General features: G+C 46.5%; 10 protein-coding genes across 10 annotated transcripts; 4 read left to right on the top strand and 6 right to left on the bottom strand.

Moving 5' to 3' along the window:
- Positions 1–236: 236 nt before the first annotated feature.
- On the bottom strand, positions 237–1,253 carry MCYG_00149 (Ap4A phosphorylase II; the record flags this gene model as incomplete). Its single annotated transcript, XM_002849999.1, has 3 exons — positions 237–556; positions 631–1,066; positions 1,140–1,253. 3 exons carry the CDS (start codon positions 1,251–1,253, stop codon positions 237–239), a joined length of 870 nt encoding a protein of 289 aa, XP_002850045.1.
- A 356-nt stretch (positions 1,254–1,609) lies between these two features.
- MCYG_00148 (LipA and NB-ARC domain-containing protein) lies at positions 1,610–5,417 on the bottom strand (the record flags this gene model as incomplete). Its single annotated transcript, XM_002849998.1, has 7 exons — positions 1,610–3,026; positions 3,087–3,406; positions 3,525–4,439; positions 4,528–4,606; positions 4,668–4,855; positions 5,039–5,255; positions 5,305–5,417. The coding sequence occupies 7 exons, from the start codon at positions 5,415–5,417 to the stop codon at positions 1,610–1,612; spliced, it is 3,249 nt and encodes a 1,082-aa protein (XP_002850044.1).
- Positions 5,418–6,878: 1,461 nt separating this feature from the next.
- MCYG_00147 (7-dehydrosterol-delta 7-reductase) lies at positions 6,879–8,555 on the top strand (the record flags this gene model as incomplete). The annotated part of the gene is made up of 5 exons (XM_002849997.1): positions 6,879–7,500; positions 7,565–7,679; positions 7,931–8,091; positions 8,122–8,253; positions 8,320–8,555. 5 exons carry the CDS (start codon positions 6,879–6,881, stop codon positions 8,553–8,555), a joined length of 1,266 nt encoding a protein of 421 aa, XP_002850043.1.
- Positions 8,556–8,884: 329 nt separating this feature from the next.
- MCYG_00146 (glutathione S-transferase) lies at positions 8,885–9,776 on the bottom strand (the record flags this gene model as incomplete). Its single annotated transcript, XM_002849996.1, has 5 exons — positions 8,885–8,957; positions 9,026–9,120; positions 9,188–9,302; positions 9,351–9,544; positions 9,606–9,776. The coding sequence occupies 5 exons, from the start codon at positions 9,774–9,776 to the stop codon at positions 8,885–8,887; spliced, it is 648 nt and encodes a 215-aa protein (XP_002850042.1).
- Positions 9,777–10,212: 436 nt separating this feature from the next.
- MCYG_00145 (phosphotransferase family protein) lies at positions 10,213–11,580 on the bottom strand (the record flags this gene model as incomplete). Its single annotated transcript, XM_002849995.1, has 1 exon — positions 10,213–11,580. One exon carries the CDS (start codon positions 11,578–11,580, stop codon positions 10,213–10,215), a length of 1,368 nt encoding a protein of 455 aa, XP_002850041.1.
- A 737-nt stretch (positions 11,581–12,317) lies between these two features.
- On the bottom strand, positions 12,318–13,716 carry MCYG_00144 (aspartic endopeptidase Pep1; the record flags this gene model as incomplete). The annotated part of the gene is made up of 4 exons (XM_002849994.1): positions 12,318–12,652; positions 12,729–13,010; positions 13,064–13,305; positions 13,406–13,716. The coding sequence occupies 4 exons, from the start codon at positions 13,714–13,716 to the stop codon at positions 12,318–12,320; spliced, it is 1,170 nt and encodes a 389-aa protein (XP_002850040.1).
- A 594-nt stretch (positions 13,717–14,310) lies between these two features.
- MCYG_00143 (uncharacterized protein) lies at positions 14,311–15,087 on the top strand (the record flags this gene model as incomplete). Its single annotated transcript, XM_002849993.1, has 3 exons — positions 14,311–14,412; positions 14,642–14,683; positions 14,821–15,087. The coding sequence occupies 3 exons, from the start codon at positions 14,311–14,313 to the stop codon at positions 15,085–15,087; spliced, it is 411 nt and encodes a 136-aa protein (XP_002850039.1).
- Positions 15,088–16,024: 937 nt separating this feature from the next.
- On the top strand, positions 16,025–17,480 carry MCYG_00142 (reduced viability upon starvation protein 167; the record flags this gene model as incomplete). Its single annotated transcript, XM_002849992.1, has 3 exons — positions 16,025–16,255; positions 16,335–17,387; positions 17,455–17,480. The coding sequence occupies 3 exons, from the start codon at positions 16,072–16,074 to the stop codon at positions 17,478–17,480; spliced, it is 1,263 nt and encodes a 420-aa protein (XP_002850038.1).
- A 576-nt stretch (positions 17,481–18,056) lies between these two features.
- MCYG_00141 (saccharopine dehydrogenase) lies at positions 18,057–19,840 on the top strand (the record flags this gene model as incomplete). The annotated part of the gene is made up of 9 exons (XM_002849991.1): positions 18,057–18,109; positions 18,253–18,589; positions 18,654–18,684; positions 18,739–18,973; positions 19,024–19,143; positions 19,209–19,308; positions 19,376–19,408; positions 19,550–19,607; positions 19,659–19,840. 9 exons carry the CDS (start codon positions 18,057–18,059, stop codon positions 19,838–19,840), a joined length of 1,149 nt encoding a protein of 382 aa, XP_002850037.1.
- Positions 19,841–20,357: 517 nt separating this feature from the next.
- On the bottom strand, positions 20,358–22,382 carry MCYG_00140 (F-box domain-containing protein; the record flags this gene model as incomplete). The annotated part of the gene is made up of 2 exons (XM_002849990.1): positions 20,358–22,163; positions 22,233–22,382. The coding sequence occupies 2 exons, from the start codon at positions 22,380–22,382 to the stop codon at positions 20,358–20,360; spliced, it is 1,956 nt and encodes a 651-aa protein (XP_002850036.1).
- Positions 22,383–24,301: the final 1,919 nt, after the last annotated feature.

Genomic DNA, 24,301 nt, shown 5'->3' with positions numbered 1-24,301 from the left:
TGATCGCTGAGCTATGATTTCCTTAGCAGCACGCAGCTTATTAAACATGGTGGCTGATTGCCTGTTAACTATTAACTGTAAGTTGGTTTTATGAGGATGAACGACTCCAAATAAAAGTTGGTATTTGTATCTATTTATAGGGAAACAAGGTTAAACATGCTTCTATATTTACCGTTTTATCATCTAGTCTATTGCTGCATATTTGTCTATCCAACCATTGTACTGAGTAAAAGAGGCTACCACGGTTTACCGTACCTGGTAAGGGTTTCCATCGGGTTGTCCATTTGCAACCAGAGATCCAGCACCTCATCTGAAGGTATCCAGATCATACCTACCATGGCTGCCGCATTCACAATCTTGATACCTTCCTGACTTGCGCGAGACCGTGGTATTATCATCATCCAGTCCTTGACTAAAACCAGGTTATGCGAATAATCATTCTCGTCGACACCAGCGATATCCAAGAGATCTGTATAGGTCGAGTAAACTTCTTCCTCTGTTGCTGACGCGGGAAGTCTTCGAATGGCATGCTTAAATGGAATATTAGGAACTCGGCCTAAGAGGTGAGTTAGTTTTTGGTTCAAGCTTAATCTTCAAACAAGCAGTTATATAGTATGTGGGAAGACAAACCGTTCTCAATGCCATATATATCTGGGAACAAGTTATGGCCATCTCTCGGTGGACGTGGAAGGAGCTGCATATGCCGATGTGGCAGAGACCAACCGCCCTGCAAGCCTCCATTATATATAAGTATATACTCGCTTTCCAGTCTGGTCAGCACGCTCCATCCGGCTGCCAAATCCACCGCAGAGAGGGGCTCAATTTGAGGTTTAAACTCGTTCGAATGCAAGATAAACTGTGGCCGGACGACACAAAACTTATTCAGGCGTAGCGTATGCTCAGCACCAACATGTTCGATAACGAACTCCGGCGGGTCGTTGGCGAACGGGCTGGCTTTATTGACCGGCGGCTTCTTCTCTGCATCTTTTATAGGAATTTGCGGTTTCTTCGTCAGACTTGATGCGATGCGGAACTGAAGCTGATCTCTTGGGTGCGGATTTTGCAGCTGTTAGCTTGTATTCTATATATGATGCTTGCTGAAGTTGCTGGTTGATCAATGGTAGACTGGTCATCCTTACATTGTATGGCTTAGCCGGTACGTGGACTGGGTCGCGATGAGAGTATATCACATCGCCCTTCTCAACAAGCGCATCAAACCGGCCAAGCGCCTTGGCTTCAAGCCCCTCTACCATTATGATTGTGCCGGGAGGGATCGCTATAATGATTGTATGTTGAAGAAATTCGATAATCTACGCCAGGCCAAAGCTGCCCCTCGGAGTTTGCGCCGGCCCACAAGTTAAGAAACTTATTTAGAGCCGCCTGATAACTAAGCAACTGTACTTGGTATCTACGTTGGAGCAGTTGGTTAATATATATAGAACGAAAACGGATAGCAAGACATGAAATAAAACAATCAGCAATAATAGTACTCGGAAACAACAAGATCAAAAGGAGATCATTAATTCATGTCGTCGTAACCAGTCAAGTACAATCGACTAAATAACTGTCAGACTCGGGGACTAGCGGATGGCCATGTAATGCTTTAGCATCATGCCTCCCTGATAATTGCACCTTTACTGTTCATAATTAGTGTAATCGACTCCCTGACATGGTCTAGCCAAAAGGTCCCTAGACCTAAATTCCATGTCACCTTCTCGGCGTCAAGCCGGCGAGTCGTTCCGTCTAGTTTCGGGATGATCGCATTCTGATCACCCCCAGCCCTGAGTTGAACGTCTGCAAGACTGTATTTAGCGACCTCAATGTAATAGTGGTCGCCCTTCCACTCCTTAACGAATAATTGCCCGTAATCAATCGTTTCTACCCAGCGGGACTGTGCCTCCTCCCAGTCCTGTTGTAAGTGCGAAATCTGCGCGAGATATGCCAGAACCGAGAAATGGCGGGTCTGGTCGTCATGCCATAAGGTTCCCATGGCCTGCATATTCTCAAATCGAACCTTTAAACCAAGCAGCTCCTGTTCAGCGTCTTTATATCTTTCGGGGTGGATGATACCTTCTCGAAGGATGCTGACGGCTCGGTTAATTTCGAGAAACATTGTATCACTCTCACAGATATTTTCTCTATCTTGCTGGCTGGAGTTCCCTCTTGAGAGCATGCGGCTTTCTATAGCCTGCGTATATACACGAGAGATTATTTCGCATGGTCTTGCACTGGGCCGAGGAGTAAACTGGTCGTCACCACACTTTATGCCATTCGTGGTCAAGTCAAGCAGGGTATCAAAGTTTTCTCCCGTCCCTTCGAGTTCTAGCACAACTTGTCCAAAGTCGCCAATTGCCCATCCCTCTTCACGGCTTCCGTGTTTGGCATATTGTTCAATAAACAATTTCAAGGAATAATATGCATCTTTGAACTGCCCAAAATCTTTGGCAAGCTTACCACGCATTCGTACACCCATACCTTGAGCATACCGTTCAAGTTCTGAGGGGTTGTATTGGTCTAAAGGTTTCCAGGTCTCGATATATTTTGCACGTTTCTCCCATATCTCTCTAACGGACAGGTGCTCTTCACGGACCAGGTATTCAACTGATAGATGGCGTAGGAAGCCTGCCTGTGCATTATCGTTGTTTGTGATCTTACCACTAGGGCTAAAGTCTGCGTCATGTAGAAATTTGGCAGCAGCTTCGCAGCCATCAGTAAACTTGCCTTGGCTGTAAAATTCTAGTGGAAGCCTGGTACACCACAGCCGGGCTTGGAGCCCGGCACGTTCTGAAGGTAAGATAAGGATCTTAATCCACTTGAGAAGGGTTCCATCCAAATGACCAGAACCTTCGCCATATCCACGGGCTGCCTCAAGGAACATTTCAGCTGTGATTTCTGCGAAACTTCGCTCGCTCTCCCTTCTATATTTAACTCTCTGGACAGCTTCAATGAAATTGAGGTTTTCCTCGGCAAGATACTCGCTGTTGAGACTGCATTGATAAACCTGTGGGAAGACCATTCGGGGAGGGCTATCGTAAATTGTCAGTTAAGGTGATAAACGCTATTATTATCATATTTGATCTACTTACCTTCCGTCCAAACCGGCTTGCACAACCGGATATGCGTGAACAACGAGGCTGAGCGCATGAATTGCATTTTGTATCATCTCATCAGGGGTGAGAACTTCTCGTATATAAAGATACGTTAGAGGATGTAAAATAATTGAATCTTTACTGCTCAAGCTCTCGCCACCTTCAAATATCTCATCGCTGGCAATCAACGAATATGACTTTAACTCTTTTAGAGCAAGGTAAAAGCTTGGCCCCTTTATCAGGTTAACAAGGTCTGAAGGGACATAACTGCTCTTTGGATCCCTCATTTCTACCTGACCATCAGGACCCCACCGAGGCTGGGGGGAGACAGCGCGTTTTAGGAAACTAACTGTCGTTTTGGTTCTATCAAGCCAAACAAGGATATTGAGCAACCTGAAGGCATCGGGGCTTTTTTTTGACTTCGTCCAATGTTACCTGGATAATAGATTCAACAGAGGTCTGATACTTGGATGTTTTGGGACGGTAGGAGAGTAGTCTCCGAGAAACTTTCCTCCCTTTCAGGGCATTGAGATATTCGTCAACGGTAATGCTGTTACACAAAATATATGCAGCCGCTGAATCAACTGCGAGAGGCTGACATCCTGTGAATTTGATGACATTCTTTGCTTTAGCTTCCCAGCTGAGCCGTTCTTTTACATCAACGCCGGCTCTCGAGAATAGAAGCTCCATGGCATCTATTGGTTTTAAAGGATTCATGACAATGGCCTTAGTGATCCTTGGATCACTCGTATGCTCACGAGATCGGCAGGTTATGATGATATGGCCATGGCCGGTTTCTGGAAATCCAAATTGGCTCAATGCCAACCAGTCGTTATCATTATCAAGAACCATAAGCCAGCATCGCTCTAGACGAAGCAATTGTTTAATATCATCCACCGCGCGAGCATTATTGGGAGGAAATCCCAATTTACCATGGAGATCGATGAAGTCACTCTCCAAAGATTGGATGTTTGTTGAATTAGCGAAAAAGACATAGTTATACCGATGCTCGTTTTCCCGTGCATATTTCAATGCAACTTCTGTCTTCCCCATTCCACCGTCTCCGTGAATGACGACGATTTGACGTCCTTCGGAACCAAGAAAAACTTTGTGGATCCGCTGAATGTAATCCCGGCGGCCGGTAAAATGTGGTGTTACATCCCATGGAAGAAAGACGCGAGCATTGCTATGTAAAGGGCCTGTGTCTATCAACTGCTGTAGGCGAGCTGTAACTTCTCGGAAGATTGGCTCATCTGCATTCTGATACCTGCAGATCTCACGGTGGTTAGCGTGTACTCCAAGTGCATGTTCACTTGGAATATTAAGAAGCGCCGATTCCTTATAAACGACCTTAATCCGATGTGTTAGCTAGAGTGACGAGTCTATAAGAGCAGCCTTAACATACAACGTCACTAAAACAAATCAATCTGCCTCTCACTGGGAGTAGCTCGTAGAAGCTAACAATCGGGAGGCCTCTCTGATCGGCGATCTGTCGGAAGTCGTTGGCAATACTCTCTCTGGAGCCAAGTTAGGCGTTGATTGAACGGAAAAAACTAAACTACGGCGACATGGACTTACAACTCTGGCGAATTTTTCTTGAGAGTGCCTATAAATTTCTGCGGCAGGCCAATGCTTAGCTGGCCTACAAGACGAGCCGCAACATCAGCTAAAGCGCTTCCCCGGTGAGGTGCTGCTAGGAATACTATTCCAGACAGGGCAGCAAGGATATGCCTCAGTGATGGTTTATTGTTGCATGTAATCAGCGCCTTTTTGGGTTCCTCCGTTAGAAGTGTTGATGTATGCATGTAACCCGGAACTACCAGCTGAGTACCTTTTTCAAGACTATCCCACCGAGGGAGTACGCCACCGCGATCAATGGCCTTGTTCTCTCCTAGAGTGCTATGTCAGCTGGGTGCTAGCACAGCCATTACCTGCGAGCGAGAGGTTACCTTTACTGGCCTAACTCTTTCAAGTTCACTGATAAGTTGTAACGCTGCGTCCTCGATATCTAGATTTGCATCGCCGTATCTTCCGGCGTCATATCCGAAACTCAGAACACGAGTAGGAATTTTGAGTGCTTGCGGTAAAAGATCTCGAGGCCAGCAGATACCCCCATGGCTCCATGTATTGATAGCATGGCCGGTTAAACCATGTATCAGGAGAATGCTACAACGATATATTAGCACTGGACATGCTACGATATGGCGATCCATACTCAGCAGTAACATCCTCAGCCTTGGTTGGCTCGTAAAGAGGTACAATCCCTAGCATAGCGCCTTTACCAGCCTGGGCTATGGATCTGTAGGAGTCAGATCTGCTATTCTCCATGTCAACGTCCCCAACCTTTGGTCTGACTATGTACGACAACAACGACTCTTTCGTTTAAGCTCAATTTTACAGTTTAAACTTGCGGATAAAACTCGGACCGAATCCTTCCCGCTTGGACCCGTTTCGGGATGAGCCGAGACCCCTTTTTTTTGAGCTTCGTCTTTATTGTATTCATGGGATGATAACTTCAGCTTTGGTTGATTGGCATGTACGGAGTAGATATTTGGGTCTTTGGATGAATCCGATGAAGCTCCGGTTGAGATGGCGCCTTTCCTTGCTTTATTCGCCTTGGTGACTTCAAAGGACCCTAGCCGTTCCTATTTCATATATTGTGCTTGTCTCCAGCCTCCGGATAGCCGCAAATTGCAAATCAGTGTGTCTGGAATAGTCTCTCCACTGGACCGGCAGGCTGGTATTATCCTGTTGGAAACTCAAGATACGTACATAGTATGTACGGAGTATATGTACGTGCAGTTAACGTGGGTGCCTTGCAGTCCTATATATCTCCACTATAGGGCCACCTCACTTCAACTTCATCGTCACTCCTTGTAAACGGGTGACGAACCCGCTCCCCGTATTCTGTCTGGTCTCTGCTTGCCACAGATAAAAAACCTCTCGCGAATTACCGTTTATCTGAATGGCTGTTCCTTGGCATCAGCTCAACAAAAAATCGAGATCTGCGAATGCCCAGACAGGCCTGAAAATTGGGCCCTTCTGACCGGTTGAGAGGACAGAACGCTGAATGGTGGCTTCACCAAGCATCGCACTTCGTTTCTTGCTTTCATTCCTGTTTCCCCCTTGCCTGACAATGGCACAATCTGCGATACCAGATTGCTTTCCACCGCTGCGAAAAGGAACCAGCTCACATGGCGAGCATGGCTTTCACAAAGTCACAGCAAACCACCGGAGCGATTTGCAACAGCAAACTTCCAAGGCCTGGACATACAAGTCTCTGTCCAACATAAACATCATCATCCAGGGCTAAAAGGGGGCTGTGCTACCCCTTCTCATTCTTCTTCGAATTCCACACGTTTGGCCCGCTAACCTGAGAGAAGATGGCTTAGCCATATTTATCAAACGCTTTCTTTTCTTTTATTACCGTGTTTTCTCGACAGACTAGAGCTCACTTGCGCGCGTAGCCGACTTATACTCCGTATTGTTTTTTTCCTTCTTCACACCAAAGCTTATAAAACAAAGTTGAAGTGGTCGATGGACGTCTGTTGGCGGGAGTGGCTGCTCGACTAAAAACTGGCCTGGTGGATACAGGTTGTGCAGAGAGGGAAAGGGGGAAAAGGAAAAGAGAGACAGCCATCTGTAGCCAGCCACCCAGACTAGTTTATAAAGAAAGGTGTGTGACCCAGTTTCGTTGCTTTCATGTTTCTCGCCTTCTCAGTCCAATTGATTGCTCACCTCGATTGCTCGCCTGTAGGTTGACGCTCAGCCTCCAATTTGCGATCACCAATGCCAGACATCACAATCACCAACAGCAACGTCTGCGCATCTGCCAGAAAACGCCCCTTTACCATACAGGGCGCACTCGATGAGCGATCCCCAGATAAAATAACAGTATGGGGGCGCAAAGGTACAACTTCGGCCCTCGGGGGCATGGCATGCCTTGCCATGATGGTGACCTGTCCAATGGTTACGGTTTTCTGGTGGGCGTCCCTCAGCCATTATGACGGCTCTCTTTACCGCGCGGGCGTATCGATGGTGAAAGCTGGTCTGATACCGTTCTTTGTACAAAAGACACCCGGGACGACTCTCTCGGTAGCGACTGTATACGGCTGCTGGACGCTGTCGCATGTCATCCTATACTCTTTCTTGCCGGGCACGCGATGCAAGGGCCAGCTCACCCCGGCTGGAAACCTGCTGGAATACAAAATAAACGGTTTCCTTGCCTGTGTAGTGTCGATAATACTGGCTGGTGGCCTTCACTGGTACGGTCTCTTTGATTTGACCTTTGTGGCTCAGAATTGGGGAGGCTTCGTGTGTTTGTTTAATATCTACGGCTTGCTGTTGGCATTGGTATTTTACATAAAAGCCCATGTTTCTCCTACTCATCCAGAAGATAGGAAGTTTAGTGGTGAGAAAATATATACGGATGATGTTTTTTTTCTGTTTTCGTTAAGGTTGCTAATGTCTGTCAGGATCTGTGTTTTACGATTTTTATATGGGCATTGAGTTTAATCCCCGTTTGGGCGCGGACTGGGATATGAAGCTCTTCCACAACGGACGTCCAGGCATGATTGGATGGCTGATAGTGTAATATTAATTCCCGCCCTTTCTCTGCTTAATTTTCTATCTCGCCACCACTGGAAACAACTAACGAGCAATAGTGACATGTGCTTTGCTGCATGGCAGTATAAACAATATGGATACATCACCAACTCAATGATTATCACCAGCTTGCTTCATGCGATATACGTCATCGACTTCTTTTGCAACGAGGGCTGGTATGGTTCCCTTTCGAGCCCATTTGATTGAAGGGATACAAGTCTAATGTCATCGTACAGGTACTTGAAGACGCTCGATATGTGCCACGACCATTTTGGGTTCTACTTCTCCTGGGGTATTGCCGCGTGGCTTCCGGTGATGTATACTCTGCAAACACAATATCTGGCAACCCACCCTATCAACCTCTCATCTTGGGCTGCGGCTTTAATCTTGGCTACAGGTGTGTCAGGATATACTCTGTTTCGTGCAGCAAACCATCAGAAGTACCTATCCAGAGCTACGAATGGAAAATGCAAAATATGGGGTAAATCACCGGAATTCATCCGTGCTAAGTACAAGACAGCGGAAGGGTCCATTCATGAATCCCTCTTGCTATGCTCAGGTAAACTCCATTCTTTTTAGCCTTGCAATTAACTACTACCAACCTCAAACTAACAATCACTGATAGGTTGGTGGGGGTTGGTTCGTCATGCAAATTACCTAGGTGATTTGATCCTTTCCTACTCTATGTGTGCCACTTGTGGGTTCACCAACCTACTTCCGTGGACCTATGCCATATACATGACGATCTTGCTGGTTCATCGATGCTATCGTGATGAAGTGAGATGCTACAATAAGTATGGAGAATCGTGGAAGGAGTACTGTGCTAAAGTCCCGTACCGAATTATCCCGGGGATTTTCTAGAGCAATTGTTGCATATTCCATTGTTTTGTTTTTTGCTTTACTTAATGGACCTTCATTAGGCAGCACGGATAGATATGTGGCTTGATTTTCTATCCTAAAGGGAGCGACTCTGCATTAATGCATATCATATTGACGATTAAATAAATACTTACGGACGAACAGCGAACGGTCTTCTTTTGTTTCATGACAGCCTGCTTAGACGGCGAAATGGATGGATGGATTAATAGACCTTGATTGTTATTCAAAGAATTTACACATTGAGTGACAACAAAAATGCAATTTCAAACTACCTTCCACGACAGCTGAGTTGATGATCGGGGGACCAAAGATTAGATAGTCGACTTCGCACCGTTGGCAAGGAGGGCTTGCCAAGATGGTCGGGCAAGAATTTCTTTTGCCCATCTATATGAAAGCACGTTTGTTAGCTAAGACATCATACATTATGTCTCGAATGCTCCATTTAGGCTTACCTAGAGACGGAAGGCTTCTCATCAATGGCATTAAACCCAACCTGGGGAAGCAGAGTAAGGTAAGGGAGGTGGTAAAGGTCAGCAAGGGTTAACTCCTAAGCAGTACGTGAGTTAAAAGGTCGTCGCATAGTAGACATGCATTCCGTAGGTAAGATAACCCACATTGCCACCAATATACTTTTGTTTATTCAATATTCTCTCATATCCGTCCAGGCACTGCAAGAGATTCGATTCGAAAATCTTAACGGAGTGTTCATCAGGGGTCAAGCCTTGGTATCTATTTATTTATTAGACAGGCAAAATCATATATTTGGATCAGACCCACGGCTTAAACAGCTTTTCATAAACAAATGGACCGGCAGCAGCTTCAAAACTGGCCACTTCTAGGTTCAAGCCTTGTGCATAGAGGGCGTTGGCCTTTAATTCTGTAGGAACGAGCGGGGTGCCCTGGCTGGCGTATTTGGCGACTATGTAGTGGCAAATCGCTCTACTTTCATAGAGAACGAAACCATCATCATCCTAGAAATTGTTTAACGGTATGTTTACTACGTAAAGCAAGCAGGGAATCGACGTTGCATACTATGCATGGAACATAACCGAAGGGCTGGATTTTCATGTATTCCTCGCTCTTATGCTCTCCTTTGGCTAAGTCGACGGTGACGTACTCAAAAGGGACCTTCAATTCATTAAGAACGAGGACGACCCGCTGGGTATTAGTCGACGGAGAAAATCCGTATAGTTTGAGAACCATGATTAGTATGCGGTATTCCAGATAAACGAAGAACTGAAACCATAGCTGTGTCAAAGACTGATTGAGAATCTGGACGAAGCACTTGGTCTCCCAACTCTTATTTATGTTGGTCGTCACTTATATACTTTAACGGGCGGGGTTAGAACTTAGAAAGCAGTTCTATTGTAGCCCATCAGGGAATACGAGCTGCTGTTACAAGTATGGCTGGGAATAGCTAACGGGTGCTATGTAGTTATACTCCCCAGAAGGATTTGTGCCAAGCAACCTAGCATAGCTTGCGTTTTTGATCCTGCAGCGAGAGTTTTTCCCTTTTCCAATTCTTTATGGTTAGGGGGAATAAATGGTGGACAAATGAGGAACCGCTTGGAAAGGAAGGTCAGTCATGGAAGCATATACTAAATAACTTAAACTATCAAAGAGAGGATACCAAAAGCCGTTACAGCTCCATGGTATCATCAAGGGAGTAATGGGGATCAATTTTGCCATCCTCTGCCTGTTTGACTTTGATGTGGTAAGTTGCGTCTAGCTTGGTGTGCTCTTCCTGGCTCAGGTATTGCAGTCGATCTTCTAGAGACATGAATTTCCCGTAGTAAGCTTCGTCGATGAATGTCCAGTATATCTCATCGAACATGGAGCTGTACCGTGCTGCCAGGCACACCCAGAATAATTTATTATCCAAAGACTTCTCCATATGCGGCGATAGCCTTTGGGATTCTTGCAGCCTGCCATCGGACATCTTGTCAGACTCGGCCGCTCGTAGAGCATCCAAGAAAAGATGAAAGCAAGGCGTATAGCGAGCCAGGAACTCGGTGAGATCTGATTCCCAATCTTCAGGAGCCTGCAGCAGAAGCCACCACGGGGCCACATAGCTAAACTCGGCAGGGGCTACATAGGTAAACTCCCAATCTATAGCTGCTGCAATACGGATATTTTCAACGTCCACAAGTATGTTTGAGGGGCGGAAATCGTCGCAGTAGAGCCGGAACACTCCTTCATGGAACCGAATGCGTTCGACAACCTTACTAAAGAGGCAGCGGGCCACAAATTTTTTGCGACAGTCAGCTTCGTTGGTGATTGCGTCGTTCCGCTGGGTAAGGAAGTGCAGCATATGCTGTGTAGCAAGGGACTTGAAGTAGTCAGCCGCTGACTCAAAGATGGCGTTCGGGTCTGGCAGTGCGTAAGGAGGTATATTTGCAGAAGTCGATAGCTCGTTCATGTTAAATGTAAATGGCCTTCTGGACACCCTGAATTCTCCGTCCGGCCCTTCTACTAGGGCGCCGATCTTGGGGAACTCAGGCTTGGACAGTTCGAGGAGAAGCTGAGCCATCTCCTGGTAAGCTCTCCGCAAGCCGCGCTGGCTGATATGTGGGTTCAGTATAGGCCGTCCTTCGGCCTTGGGGTCCTTGAGGATGCTGGCGAGAGGGGTGCCATGAATGTAAGTTAAAACGATATATGGACCCGTCCACGTCTTACCAGACCCGCACACCTCGGGGACAGGAATCGAGGTGTGCTTCCGGAGGTATCGTAGGACGGCAACTTCGTTAGCAACTTTTTCGGCACGGAAGATTGTTCGTCCAAGGGAGCTGAACCGAACGATAACTTCAGGTGTATCATCGTGAAACTGGACTCGATAGCACACATTGAAGCCACCAGCCTTCCATTGGCACGCTTGCTTGGCTCTGCGGCCCAGATGCGACGCAGCTAGCTTCATGGCAAGATGTTCGGGGGATTTTGAAAGTACCTGCTTCACCCACTGTGCGAAAACGATGTCCAGCTGGTCCTCTGCGATATGGTCAAACTGCATGGTGATAGGGTCGCGATGTAGGGCAGGCAAGCGGGTAAACTATCTCGATGTAGACCACACAATATAAAGAGTGAAGTTGAAAGTTGATGGTGATACTGAGGCTGAAATCTAGACCTAGGCGCTTGCATAGTTGCTTCAGCGTATGCCTAAGGCGATGTCCTTGATAACTATCTAGCTCACCTTCTAAGGCCGTATGACCTCTTCCGGTTTTCTTTTAAGACCTTTATCCTCTATAGCTACTAAGAAAGGCGATACCACGCAGAGCGGTCTAAAAGTGGCCCATGGCGAAAAGGAAACGGAGTACTTAGAATTATATAATAAATGTCACATGATCCATAGCTGTGGATAAGGTTTGATGACTCAGCCTCTAAGTCTTACTGCTTGCTGCAACGTCATCAGTCGCTCTCTAGGAGCATTGGATGGCCTAGGTATACATAACCAAGGATCTGGCCATAAAACAAACTAGGATACAACGTCCGACCGAAATACGGTAACCAACTTCAAACTTATAATTGTTGATACAAAGATACCCTTCACTGTCCCAGATCCGACCACATGAAACACTCAAAGAACTGCTTAACCACAGGTGAGATCCTATAAGGTGTAAATGACCAACAAATATATTATGTGCTTATCAACAAATGTATTTCAGCATACTATGTACATATCAGATCTTATGTTCAGAAGCTTCATTGCCGAGGCGAAGCACCTCTTCTTCAGCTATTCTCTCCCTACACTTATGCTTGGGGAGCAAAGCCAATGCGTGGTCCTTGAGTGTCCCAGACGACAAACTGGCTCTTGAGGAATACATCACCGAAAATGTTTGGCCCACCGCTGCTGCCACTAGATTGAAGGCCACCGAAACACATCGATCCATCGATTTCTTGGTAATTCATGAACTTGCCGGGAACAACAGCGTTATACCCGCCGATGCTAAGGGTGAAGTCGGGAAGCTGGGCGTCGCAGGGGAAGATATAACCACCTTGCTGCTGGTCGTTTGTCGCACCTTGGACCTGTCCATAGTATTCCCCAACAACATCGTCGCTGAGGAGCATAAGCGTGGTACCAGTATCTAGAGAATGTAAGTAAAGGCGGTGCAGCCTTGGTGGCAGGGCGAAGTCTGGATTATCCTGTGATAATAGACTTACCGGCGATCCCGGAGATGGAACCTCCATTAGCCATTCCGGACGAGTCTCCCCGGAAAGAAGTTGTGTTGGGGCCTCCAATAGAGTAACTGTCCGCAGTGAAGCCCCACCATCCCTCGCTGTTGTCTACCTGGGTGTAGGTAATTTCTCCAGAGTGTTTGGCATCGTCGATGTAACCAAAATCATATGACCCTGGCTCTCCATGCTTGAGGGTGCAAGTGAAAAGCGGCTTCTCGAGCTGGCTTAGAACAGTGTCAAGGAATGTTGTCTGTGGCTTTGGTTGAACTGAGGGAATATTTAGCGGCAGAACGGGAAATATGAGCACACTGTGTGCTTACCGGTATTCAAAACACTGAAGGAAAGTCCCATCAAGCCATCAGTAGCTTTATCCTTGGCAAACTGGTCGCTCACTTTCTTTGCGGACTCAACGGCCTGAGAGGAGGCAGTTACATCGCCAATCGAGACAGTATCGAGGAAGACGTCTCCGCCAGCAGAGCTCATGTCGCCATAGCTGATTTGCCAGGAGTACCCATTGAGGCGCTTCGAGTTTGAAGTGGGCTTGTAGAGATTGTGACCCTGGCTCTCGTTTGGGGGCGTCTCAGTCGAGAAAACCCAACTATATTATGTTAGCTATGAATCTCTGAATAAACCATTCATAGCTCAATGAGAATACCACTTACAGGTCGCCTGAACCGGTGTCGAGATCAAGGTTCAGTTTTCCCTCTCCAACTGTGACTTGGGTCACATACTGCTCATCGCTTGGGGTTGGAGTGGTAGGAACACTTCCCTTGGCCGCATCCTGCACTGTCTTGGGGACTTTCATGCCAAACTTGTGCAATGCACGAGCGTAGGACACTGCAGGATGGTGCACCATCTTCTTGGGAATAGCGACCTGGGGAACGTTGAACCGGGCCTTTCCTTTCGTGGGTGCAGCTACCGTCAAGGTAGCGCACACTGCCAGCACGGCGCCAAGTTGGTTGATGAGAACCATGATGGAACAAAGTAGGCTTTCTTTAAAGCTCTGAAGAAGAAGGACTGGGATTGACAAGGCTAGGTGTTGGATCTGGATGAATGAGCGGCTTGTTGAGGATTCCAAGAGGGCGAAACGTAGGACTTTATACCCGGTTGGTGACTGAGGATGGAATTGAATGTCGACGAAATACCCAACTGCCGTCTCCTTAGGATATTACTGATACGTATCACCCCCGCACATAGCCTGCATCAAATATCCACACAGGGAGATAATGCATGTTTTTCAATCATGACGCGCATTGATATGGACTTGTCAAAAGGGGTTATCCGACACCCCCTTGACAAACGGGGTCTACCAGTTCCTCTATTACGAGATTGCAGGCATATAGGCAACAGAGCGCTTCTCAGCACAAGCTTAGCCAAGGCAATACAAGCATTGCTAAGCAATCCTAAGCTTTGATCGACGTTCCATAGAATATACATATACCATGTAGGTACGGCTGTTCCAGAAACAGTGCAGATAGCGCGTGTGGGGTGCATACTCCCGCGAGAGGCAAGGGGTTATGTAGCAATGCAGAGTTACATGAAACATCTAGCCAACTAGGTTAGCGAGATGGGTTGTAGGAAGGGGTCTTCATTTAGGTGGTGTGAGAAACAGCAGGTTGTGATCAACCGGTGGACTCGTGATATCGACAGGAAGAACATGTCAGTGGACGTAGGGCCGATCAACAAACAAGCTGGAATAATATTGACAGGGATACAGATGACACATGAGCTGGGGCTGGGCCACAGTTCTCCTATTTCCCTGCGTAATATTAAAGCACAAGTCGTTTGAGATGCCGGGATCGAGAACTAGTACGGGGAATATAATACCACAGAACGGGAAGACATGGCCATCAACATACGAAGCACTGACATCAGGAAGCGAGTAGGCAACTTAATAGGTTCGACACCTTGCTCATTCACATGGGAAATGCGATATCCATGTAAAATGCTGGCCATATAATCGTCCGACCCTCCCATCCTTGAAACATTGAGGAAACAAGCTTTCCCCTCTCGACGCTTAACTTGGGCCAACCAATCTCAAACACTTAATTCGCTAATTTTAGTCGCTTCCAACCAGCAAGTAAATGTACATGTTCTCTACTCCGATCAACCTGTCAACCTTGCTATCTGTTCGTACTATACGTTGCCTCGAGTAGCCGATATGGACCCCGCTGTGCTCATCAATTTCGTGATTGACAGGTTCCGCCTTCTGGTTCGTGAAGCACGCGTAATCGACAGGGGGAGAGCGCAAGCGTTGCAACGTCGAACGGTTTCCTGCCCAGGTGGCCCCGGAGACACGGGATCAACAATAATTCCCGCCAGCGCCGAGGTTGAGAGGATATGAAGTTTAGCTGTCATCCCTCTGGCTGATAATGATATGAACGTCATGCTAAAACACAAGTGACGGAGGCGGAACGGAGTTATTCTCCTTGAAATATGCGAGTGAAACTAGGTACGGAGTGGATGAAAATAGATACTTCACCCTATATTTCCCAGGAGCATATAATCATATAATCATATGAGTGATACCCCTGAAGAACGGACATCTTGGTGGGGCTCAGGCGGCCTTCATTTTAGCCACTGTCAATTTATTCGTATGTAGGTAAAGTTGTGAGTTCCATCGAGAATTGATAAAAATTCAAAGACACACCAGTTATATACGGACACTCCGCCTGATATCTACTGAATATATGCGAGTATTGTCCCGTGCTCTTTGAAAGGAGTTGTTTAGGCAACACTAGTGGTCTATATGAAGGGGTCGTTCATGAAGTAACCTGCAACTCTTGGATATCAACTACCATCCCCTCGAAAAAAAACGTTCTCATGCTGCCAGTAGGTGCTTTCACTTATAAGGGCTTAGCTAACCAGTGGGCTCACAGGCGAAAGTATCCTCCTCCGTAAGCAGTATTATATATTGATATCGAACATGTTTCGTCCTATATAAATTCTCCTTGATGTTGACTGTTGATTTGCTGGATTTTCCGCCGCAAAAAAAAAAAAAACCTCTGGAACATGGCCACGTGACAAATGACGCAGTGAGGCTGATCACTTCCCCGTCAGGGCTGACGATGACTAAACCGATCCTGCGCCACGATCTTAGCCACTTTGGGGCGCGGCCGAAGGAATGGGATGAAGTGCAAAAAGGGCAACAACTTCGTGTGAAGCAATAAACGAATTACCCTGCCTCCCGCTCCTGGTTCTCTGCTGCAGATATCTCTCTTCTATTCTTTCTCTCTTCCACGCGTTACATATCCAGCGCAAAATTTGCTTCTCCTGGTTACCCGATACTGCCGAACTTCTACTTCTCAGCCTACTTGGCGGGGTTGCGATGAGTCTCAAAGGCCTTCAGAAGGGCTTTGCCAGAGCTCCGCAGACCTTCAAACAGAAATTCAACCTTGGAGAGAACACCAAAGACCCTGTCTATATTGATGCGGAAAGAAGATTTCAGGAGTTGGAGAAAGAGACGAAGAAACTGCATGATGAGTCCAAGAAATACTTTGATGCAATCAATGGTATGCGCCGCCTTATATGTGTTGTCCCTGTCACCACTTGGCGCGAGATGATTTTAACTGTGTTTTTCTTCCCTTTTAGGCATGCTAAACCACCAGATTGAATTTTCAAAAGCGGTTGCGGAGCTATACAAACCTATTTCCGGTAGAGTATCAGATCCTGACGCCGCAAAACCGGAAGGGAACCCGGAGGGTATTCAGGCATGCGAAGAATACGAATCGATTGTGCGAGATTTACAAGAGACTCTGCAGCCAGAACTGGAGCTGATTGAGTCTCGCATCATCAGCCCTGCGGACCAGCTTTTGGAGATTATCAAGGTGATCCAAAAGGTCGCGGTCAAGCGTGAACACAAACAGCTCGATTACGACCGACACCGCGCCTCCCTAAAGAGACTACAAGATAAAAAGGAAAAATCCCTCAAGGATGAGAAAGCAATGTACAAGGCTGAGAACGATGTGGAAGCAGCAACACAAGAATTTAATTATTACAATGACCTGTTAAAGGACGAACTGCCGAAGCTTTTCAAGCTAGAAGCTGAGTTCATCCAGCCGCTTTTCCAGTCCTTTTATTACATGCAGCTGAACGTATTCTATACTCTCCACGATAAAATGCAGGGCCTGAATATTGGATATTTCGACTTAACGTCAGATGTTGAAGAGGCGTATGAAAGGAAACGTGGAGATGTGAAGGAACGAACAGAAGCCTTAAGCATTGTCCATTTCAAAACAACGGCCGGTCGCCGTCCGGGCTCCAAGTTTACTCCAAAGGATAAGCTTGCGGCTGAATCAAAATACCCGTCTCGACGTACAGCCAATGCTTCCTCTGATCAGGCTCCCCCACCCCCTTATTCTGCTCATACCGCTTCAACCCTTATTGGTCGTGCAAACAGCACAAGTCCTGCCTCCCTCGCAGCTGCCGCAAAGTCAAAACCTGCTCCTCCACCGCCAAAGCCTAAGCCAGCGAAATTCAGTGCTGCACCGGTTGAGACTGCGACTGCTCTTTATGATTATGAAGCCCAAGCTGTGGGTGACTTGAGCTTTACTACGGGCGATGTTATAGAAATAACGCACCGAACAGCTAATACTAATGAATGGTGGTCTGGAAAAGTAGACGGGAAGTCTGGACAGTTTCCAGGTAAGGATTCCCTAAAGGTGGTTAACACCCATGTTGGGATGGCTGCTAATATTTCCTCTGTGAGCAGCGAATTATGTCAAATTAAATGCTTAAACACTCCTAATAACCATTATAAACTCGCAACGTACCTACCCACCATTCACCCTACCCTTCTCGCTACATATCAAAATCTATACCCAGATGCCCTGTTAGCCATACCGGGGGCATAATGCATTACTGGTTACCTACTCCTCTGCAAAGTGCCTGTCTGGTTGGTACAGACTTCTCGCCTGACCTTCTATAGGCGGTCAAGTCACTCACATAGTTCCTTAATGGATATATATCTCCCTTTTAGCTCATCACTTCGTTCTGTAGCTTACTTTTTATTCTACGAGGCGTTGTGTACTTAGATAGCATGCTGCATAGCATTAATCTCGAATTCCTGCTTCCTTGCTCCGTGATCCGCCATACCAGGGCCTGCTCATGAGAGGTTCAACCCCGTGCTTATCTTATCACCACGTGACTGGGATTTCCTGCCTGAGTCATACGAACCGAGTTACAAGCAAATATTTAAAGCATTTTGCCATTCACGCAGACAAAGCCGTCTTTCAATTGACCTTTTTATCAGCGATCAACCTTGACCTGATAATTCTATCCAGTCAATTGCTTCGAATACCCGTTCCATACATCATGGCTCCTACAGTCCTTCACTTGCGGGCCGAGGACAAGCCCCTCGAGCACAGGTATGTGAATCCCATCTTTTTATACTTGCACAGCCAGTCTTTATAGGCACATCATATATGCTTGACGAATGCTTTAAATATCCCAATTGCCACTGCTGTTGATCTGATTCTTCATACCTATCGCTCTAACAACCGTCTTTTAGATCTGCTCTTACCCCCACCACAACCAGAGCTCTTATCTCCGCTGGCTACAAGGTTAACGTTGAGCGTTCTCCTACATCTGCCATTCGTAAGCGAATCTTTGATGACTCTGAATTCGAGAAGGCGGGTGCCACACTTGTTCCGGAAGGTAGCTGGGTTGATATCCCAAACGACCATCTGGTCATTGGATTGAAGGAGCTTGATGAGACCAAGGATTTTCCGCTCAAGCATTCACACGTTACCTTTGCACACTGCTTTAAGAATCAAGGCGGATGGGAGAAGGCCCTTGGACGATGGAGTAGGGGTGGCGGTGTGCTGTACGATTTGGAGTTTTTGCAGGTAATTTTTCGTGTTATTATAGATGACAGTGAGCACGAACGAGAGGCTGACAGTTGGACTACAGGATGATAAAGGTCGAAGAGTCGCGGCATTTGGTAAGCTCACTCATCTATTGGTATCAACTTCCACTGGTGTCTAATGTCCGTTAGGCTACCATGCTGGGTTTGCTGGAGCTGCTCTCGCCATCAAGACTTGGGCTTGGCAACTAGAACACCCCGATGGCCCACCTCTTCCGGGGGTTGACGAGTTTACCGGTGGCAAGGGATACTATGCTAGTGAAGAAGAGATGTTGGAGCAGATCCGTGGTGATGTTGCTAGGGGTGAGAAGATCGCTGGCCGCCGGCCACAAATTCTGGTCATTGGCGCTCTTGGTCGTTGCGGGAGGTAAGTGAATACACGCCATTTTACTATTTAACACCCCTGGTTTATTAAAGTTGTGGTGTTAGGGGTGCTGTCGATGCTTGCGTCAAGTCTGGGTGCGAAGATGTTCTTCGATGGGATATGGCTGAGACTGCAAAGGGTGGACCCTTTACAGAAATTGTTAAAGCTGATATGTAAGTTTGTATCACTTCTTTTCCTTTATTTTTAGCAATATGGCATATTATTCTAACCTTTGTAGCTTTATCAACTGCATTTACCTGAGTGAGAAGATTGCGCCATTTGTCGATATGAACAGTCTCAAGGCACCAAATAGGAGACTCTCTGTTGTTTGTGATGTTGTGAGTGCCATCGCCTCTTTATAATCTCTTATTGAACAAGCAAAGCTAATATATATTTTCTAAACAGAGCTGTGATACTTCTAATCCAAACAACCCAATTGTAAGCATCTGATTCCTGCATTGCGTGTTCGAATCATAGCTAACATCTATTTATAGCCGATCTACGATGTCAACAGCGTATGTGCCTATAGATGCCTTATCTTCTCACTACCATAAGAAATTGCAACTAACTCCCCTTTAGACATTTGATAAGCCTACTCTCCCCCTCAGCTTCTCTAACCCACCTCTAAGTGTGATCTGTACGTTTCCATTCATATATGTTATATGGTGCAATCTAATCTTGGATATAGCAATCGATCATCTCCCCAGCCTTCTCCCCGCCGAATCATCGGATGCATTTTCAAACGATCTTCTACCTTCCATGCTCGAGATACAGAACCGAGCCTCTCACCCAGTTTGGCAGCGTGCTGAGAAGCTCTTCCGGGAGAAAGTTGCTACCCTTCCTGCTGAGCTACAGAAGATTGAACAGTAGAAACGGAAACGTTATTGTTTTGGTCATTTATAGTTCTCGGTGAAATAATGTCAAATAAAAGATGGGCATGGGTATATCTTAACGTTAAAAGGCCTGAATTATATTCAGCATAGCACTTTTTGTAGTATGGAATGGATTTCGGTCTTTTCCTTTTTTTTATTGTTTATTTACTGTTTGTTAAATTGACTGGGAACACCATGGGAAAAGTAACAGATACGGCCACAGACCTTCCATTGCGAATAAAATTTAGGAAATAAAGGACAAGGAAAAGTAAAACAAAAAGCAAGGGAGGGGGAAAAGAGAAGAATGCCACCTTAACAAGGAATTTGCTGAACCCGGTTTATGAAGTTTAATGCCCCGATAAAATTCTTTTGATTGAAAATGCCGTAAGAGGGAAGCCATGAAAAGAGCCGTTAACTCCTTCGCTAAGGGGAGTGGGACAGAAATAATAAAAGTGAAGAAAGTTGAAAGAAAAGTGTTATAGTGAGCAGATAAGGTGCTAACTGAACCATAGTGTCTACCTAAGCCAGAAGCCCCTATTAAGACGTAGGTATTGGGCAGGTTCAACGCGGAACCAGGTGGGCTCAGGATGGGTATTAAGCATTCCCTGCGCTGTGGAAAGTTTTGCATCGCTTCTGTATCTCTTTGAAAGTGGCCCTAGTGACCCTGGCGACTTTGGTTTTAAACACTTCATATGCTTTAGCCCAATGGAGGGATCGAAACTAATCATTATGATGGCCTTGGTCCCATCTGACTGCCCGGAATCTGTTGAATAGACCATAAACCGTTCATCGGATGTGCCAACAACTTTTCCTGCTTTCGATGATGGACATAGAAGTTTAAGGAGTCCTGCTGGCGCATTATTGGGAGGCCACATTTTTATTCCACAGGACTGATAGCCTTCTTCAATTCGCATTGGAGGGCTGTCAGACATGCTTGTTGGAGTAGGACACATAGTAGCACCGGAACCTTCGTCATCCATTTCATATTGCTGAAAATGACGCTTTCTTGCTCCGATACGCAGCCGAAGCCTGTCTGGCGGTGTGGTGAATGACTTTACTTGTTGTGGGGGGTCGTTCACAAGATCCATAAACGCAGCTGCCATGAGGTTATAGGTATGAAATTTTGTATTGGAGAGAGTGAAATCTCGACGTTCGGGAGACTGGGCTTCCTCGGGGGTATATTCCAGATGATAGAACCTCTTATGGCGTTTTTTTGGTGGTTCATAATTTGGCTTGCTGAATGGACCAAGGGTTCTTGCAAGGGGTTCATCCGGAAGGGAGTTAACTGGCAGATACTTGGGAAGCCCATCCTTAGGAGGCGAGGATGCGAATCCTGTCTCGCAAACTCCTTCGACGGGTTCTGCTGGATTGAAGCAGTCAAGAGGTTGACTGTAGTTAATGCGAAAATTTTCACTTCCCCCATTCTGCCACTCATGTCTACATTCCACAATAGTCAGTTGGCATGTTGTTTGATCCACACAGAGGGATAGTTTCGTCCAGTTGTCATTAATGGGGCCCTCGCGGTGTTGTCGCCGCCAAATACGCTGCCACTGGATGTCGGTTGGCTTATCGAGCGGAACCAGTACACAAATATAGTACGAAGTCCAATCAATTTCCTCATCCTCAAAAGAAGTCTGGTTGGAAACAGCGTAGAGGTAGCGGTCCTTGATCTCAAAACACACGGTCGATCCAATTTCAGACCCCGCAAAATTTTCAAGCTGAATAGGCTCCGAGGAAACATCAGAGCATGTCATAAAGTTGAACCCTTCTAAGACCCATTCACGATGTCCATGGCGAGCACGGCCGGAATGGGTCCCATAGTACATGAACGAGCGGTTGAGACGTACGAAAAGATTGCGGGTCGAGGCCAGGGGGCGACAGAATCTGACTCGATACGTCTTTCCGCAAGTTGCGAATTCTAACTTCATATCTATTACCAAAAGCCATGCTGAGTCCCGCGCGCTGGGCTGGCACACAAGTGCAACCATTCCATCGCAGTAGTGCAGTAGCTTATACTTGAAGTTGGCATAAGGACGCCCGTTTGAAAGAGAGTGATATGAGCCAAGCACTCCTTTCAGGTCAACAACCTCTTCGAACTCGGCTGCTCCAAGGATATTCAATGTTCGAATCTGCCCATTACTAACGTAACAAATGACTCCTTGGTTGAAAAGAAATTCCTGGCCAAGTGCGAGCAAGCTTGTAGAATATGGCTTTGCACTGGCTATAGCTTCACGGATATCGTATATCCTCCCAAGAGCCTCGCGATATGTGATCTTATTTGCAGCAGCAAGCTTGCCCTCAACGGTATGAGCAATGTGAGTCTATAAGATCAGTTAGTATAACATGTAGGAACAGAAATAAGAAATGGGTGCCTCTGAAGCTCTTTATACCTTCACGGCCTTGCGAGCAGTAATCTCATCCTTTAACAAGCTATAGAGCTTGCTACTCGTGAGGCTTAGGTTGATATAGTCATTTGGATCAAGATAATCAGCCACTTGATGCCATATGTCGAATGGAACCAAGTCGAAAACTGACTGCATGGCCAATATGAACGCTTATCACCAAAAAAAAGAAAAAAAGAAAGCCTTTAGGTGGCTGCTTCAAAGCGTCCAACTTTGGTTCCAAGCAAAGATACACCTATGCGACGCGTTATATCTGGCATAAGAAGTAGATTCTAAGTAGATGCATTAAGAAAAGAAAAAGAGTGTGCGTATCAGGGTGGTGGTTGGCAGCAGCCTGAAGGAGAGCGAAGCAAAGATAGGTTAAGGCTGGGCGAGAAGTAGTTCAAAGTTACCCAATGCGGATAAGATGGAGAGGGACAACCAAAGTGAGGTCAAACGACAATATTGAAGAAAAGACAGAGCATAGCAGAAGCACAAAAACAGGCTGGGTATCTGATAGTTAATTTCTTTTGCTAGAGGATGGCTTGTTCACTGCACCGCTCGAGGGCTAGTTAATAAAATATTGTGAGCCTGCGGCTCTTTCATTAATCTCCAACTTGTAAGACAAGGAGACTTCCCTTACCCCCAAAAGGATTGACTGTCTCTAATATGGATTAACAGGATGCGGAACTGTTGGGGAAAGCTCAGCTAGCGCTTTCGTGGGCCGCTATGAGGCTCAAGGCTCGAGATCCGTCTCATCCTAATATACGTAAAAGGGATCCGTGTGGCGGGAACTTTGGTGGAGAGAGACCCAGAGCCAGGCAATAACCAGTTAATAGGGCTATTGAATTGCCAGAAAAATTCCAGGATGGACAGGGACAAGGAAAAAGCAAAGCAAGGTAGAGGTTGGTGAATAAATCAGAGCCAACCATCTTCCCGTTTTCAGCGAATAATGAGGCTCAAGGGAAAAGAAGAGCCTCTTTTTAGCGGGGCGAGGCATTATGGAATCACGCCCATACTCACAGTCTGACCAACTTAGCACAAGGTCTATTAGTGCTAAGTATATGACTAGCCTGGTTTTGTTAACCTGCAGGGCAGAGGGGTGTCAGCGTTGGTGTCCTCTCCTCATCATTGACTCCGTATCTGGCCAATTCCCCTGCGACGACAAGGGGATGAGAGGGCACACCCCTTCTTTTGCCTCGAACAGACTCCACAAAGGATGGATGCTTGCTGATACAAACACGGAGACGATGAAGTTTAATCTTGGTTATGCCAGCCCTCCCTGATCCCACGGGAGCAAGACTTGCTCGATACATAGCGCTCCATGTGCCGATTGTCAGCCAAGTCAATAGAGATGGGCATATCACCTGATTGTGGCTGAGCAAGGGCGGCCTCGGAGTGCGGTGGAAGGTGATTTGTTGACTGGCGTAGCATTAAGCAAGGGGATTCTGTCTCAGGCACACCAAGGACAAGGATTTTCTAACAGAGCCGCACGACTTATTCTGGCCAACGAAATTTATTGGCAATGAGCCGCATGGTGACGCTACCATGGTCGTTTGATTGGTTGTTTATGCAGCCCAGCCTCCATAACTAGGCTGCAACAATTAAAGTCATTTTGCCCCTTGACTCCTGTTTCCACATTGATTTGACGATAGAGCCTCAGAGCTATGAGTACGCCGTGTGAAGCTGATGCCTGAAAACAAGTCAAAGCCAATCTTGCATCCAAGAAGCAAAATCATCAGGAGCTGAAGCCGAGGCCGAGAGCGGAGCTGTGGAATCGCAAACGGGATGCTCTGTCATGACGAGTCCGGGTTACGTGAGAGAGTGGCTTTAACAATTTGAGCTGACAATGCTGAATACCATCCTACATCCACTCATCTAAGGAAGCACCCCATGTAATCAGCTTGGGAGGTTTTTGACCCAGTTCTGGTTCAAATTTAATAGATGAAATGGCCTCAGCAAAACTACGTTCAGCTGCCCCATACATAAGTTGGGACTTTGCCCCCAAAGCCTGCCACTTAGTCATTAAAATATGACAAAATATGACAAAAGATGACAAAAGATGACAAAAGATGACA

This window comes from Microsporum canis, genomic scaffold (assembly GCF_000151145.1).
Source record: "Microsporum canis CBS 113480 supercont1.1 genomic scaffold, whole genome shotgun sequence".
In the NCBI taxonomy this organism is placed as follows: domain Eukaryota; kingdom Fungi; phylum Ascomycota; class Eurotiomycetes; order Onygenales; family Arthrodermataceae; genus Microsporum; species Microsporum canis.
The sequence above is the reverse complement of the archived record's forward strand: the minus strand, read 5'-3'. Positions and strand labels throughout refer to the sequence as shown.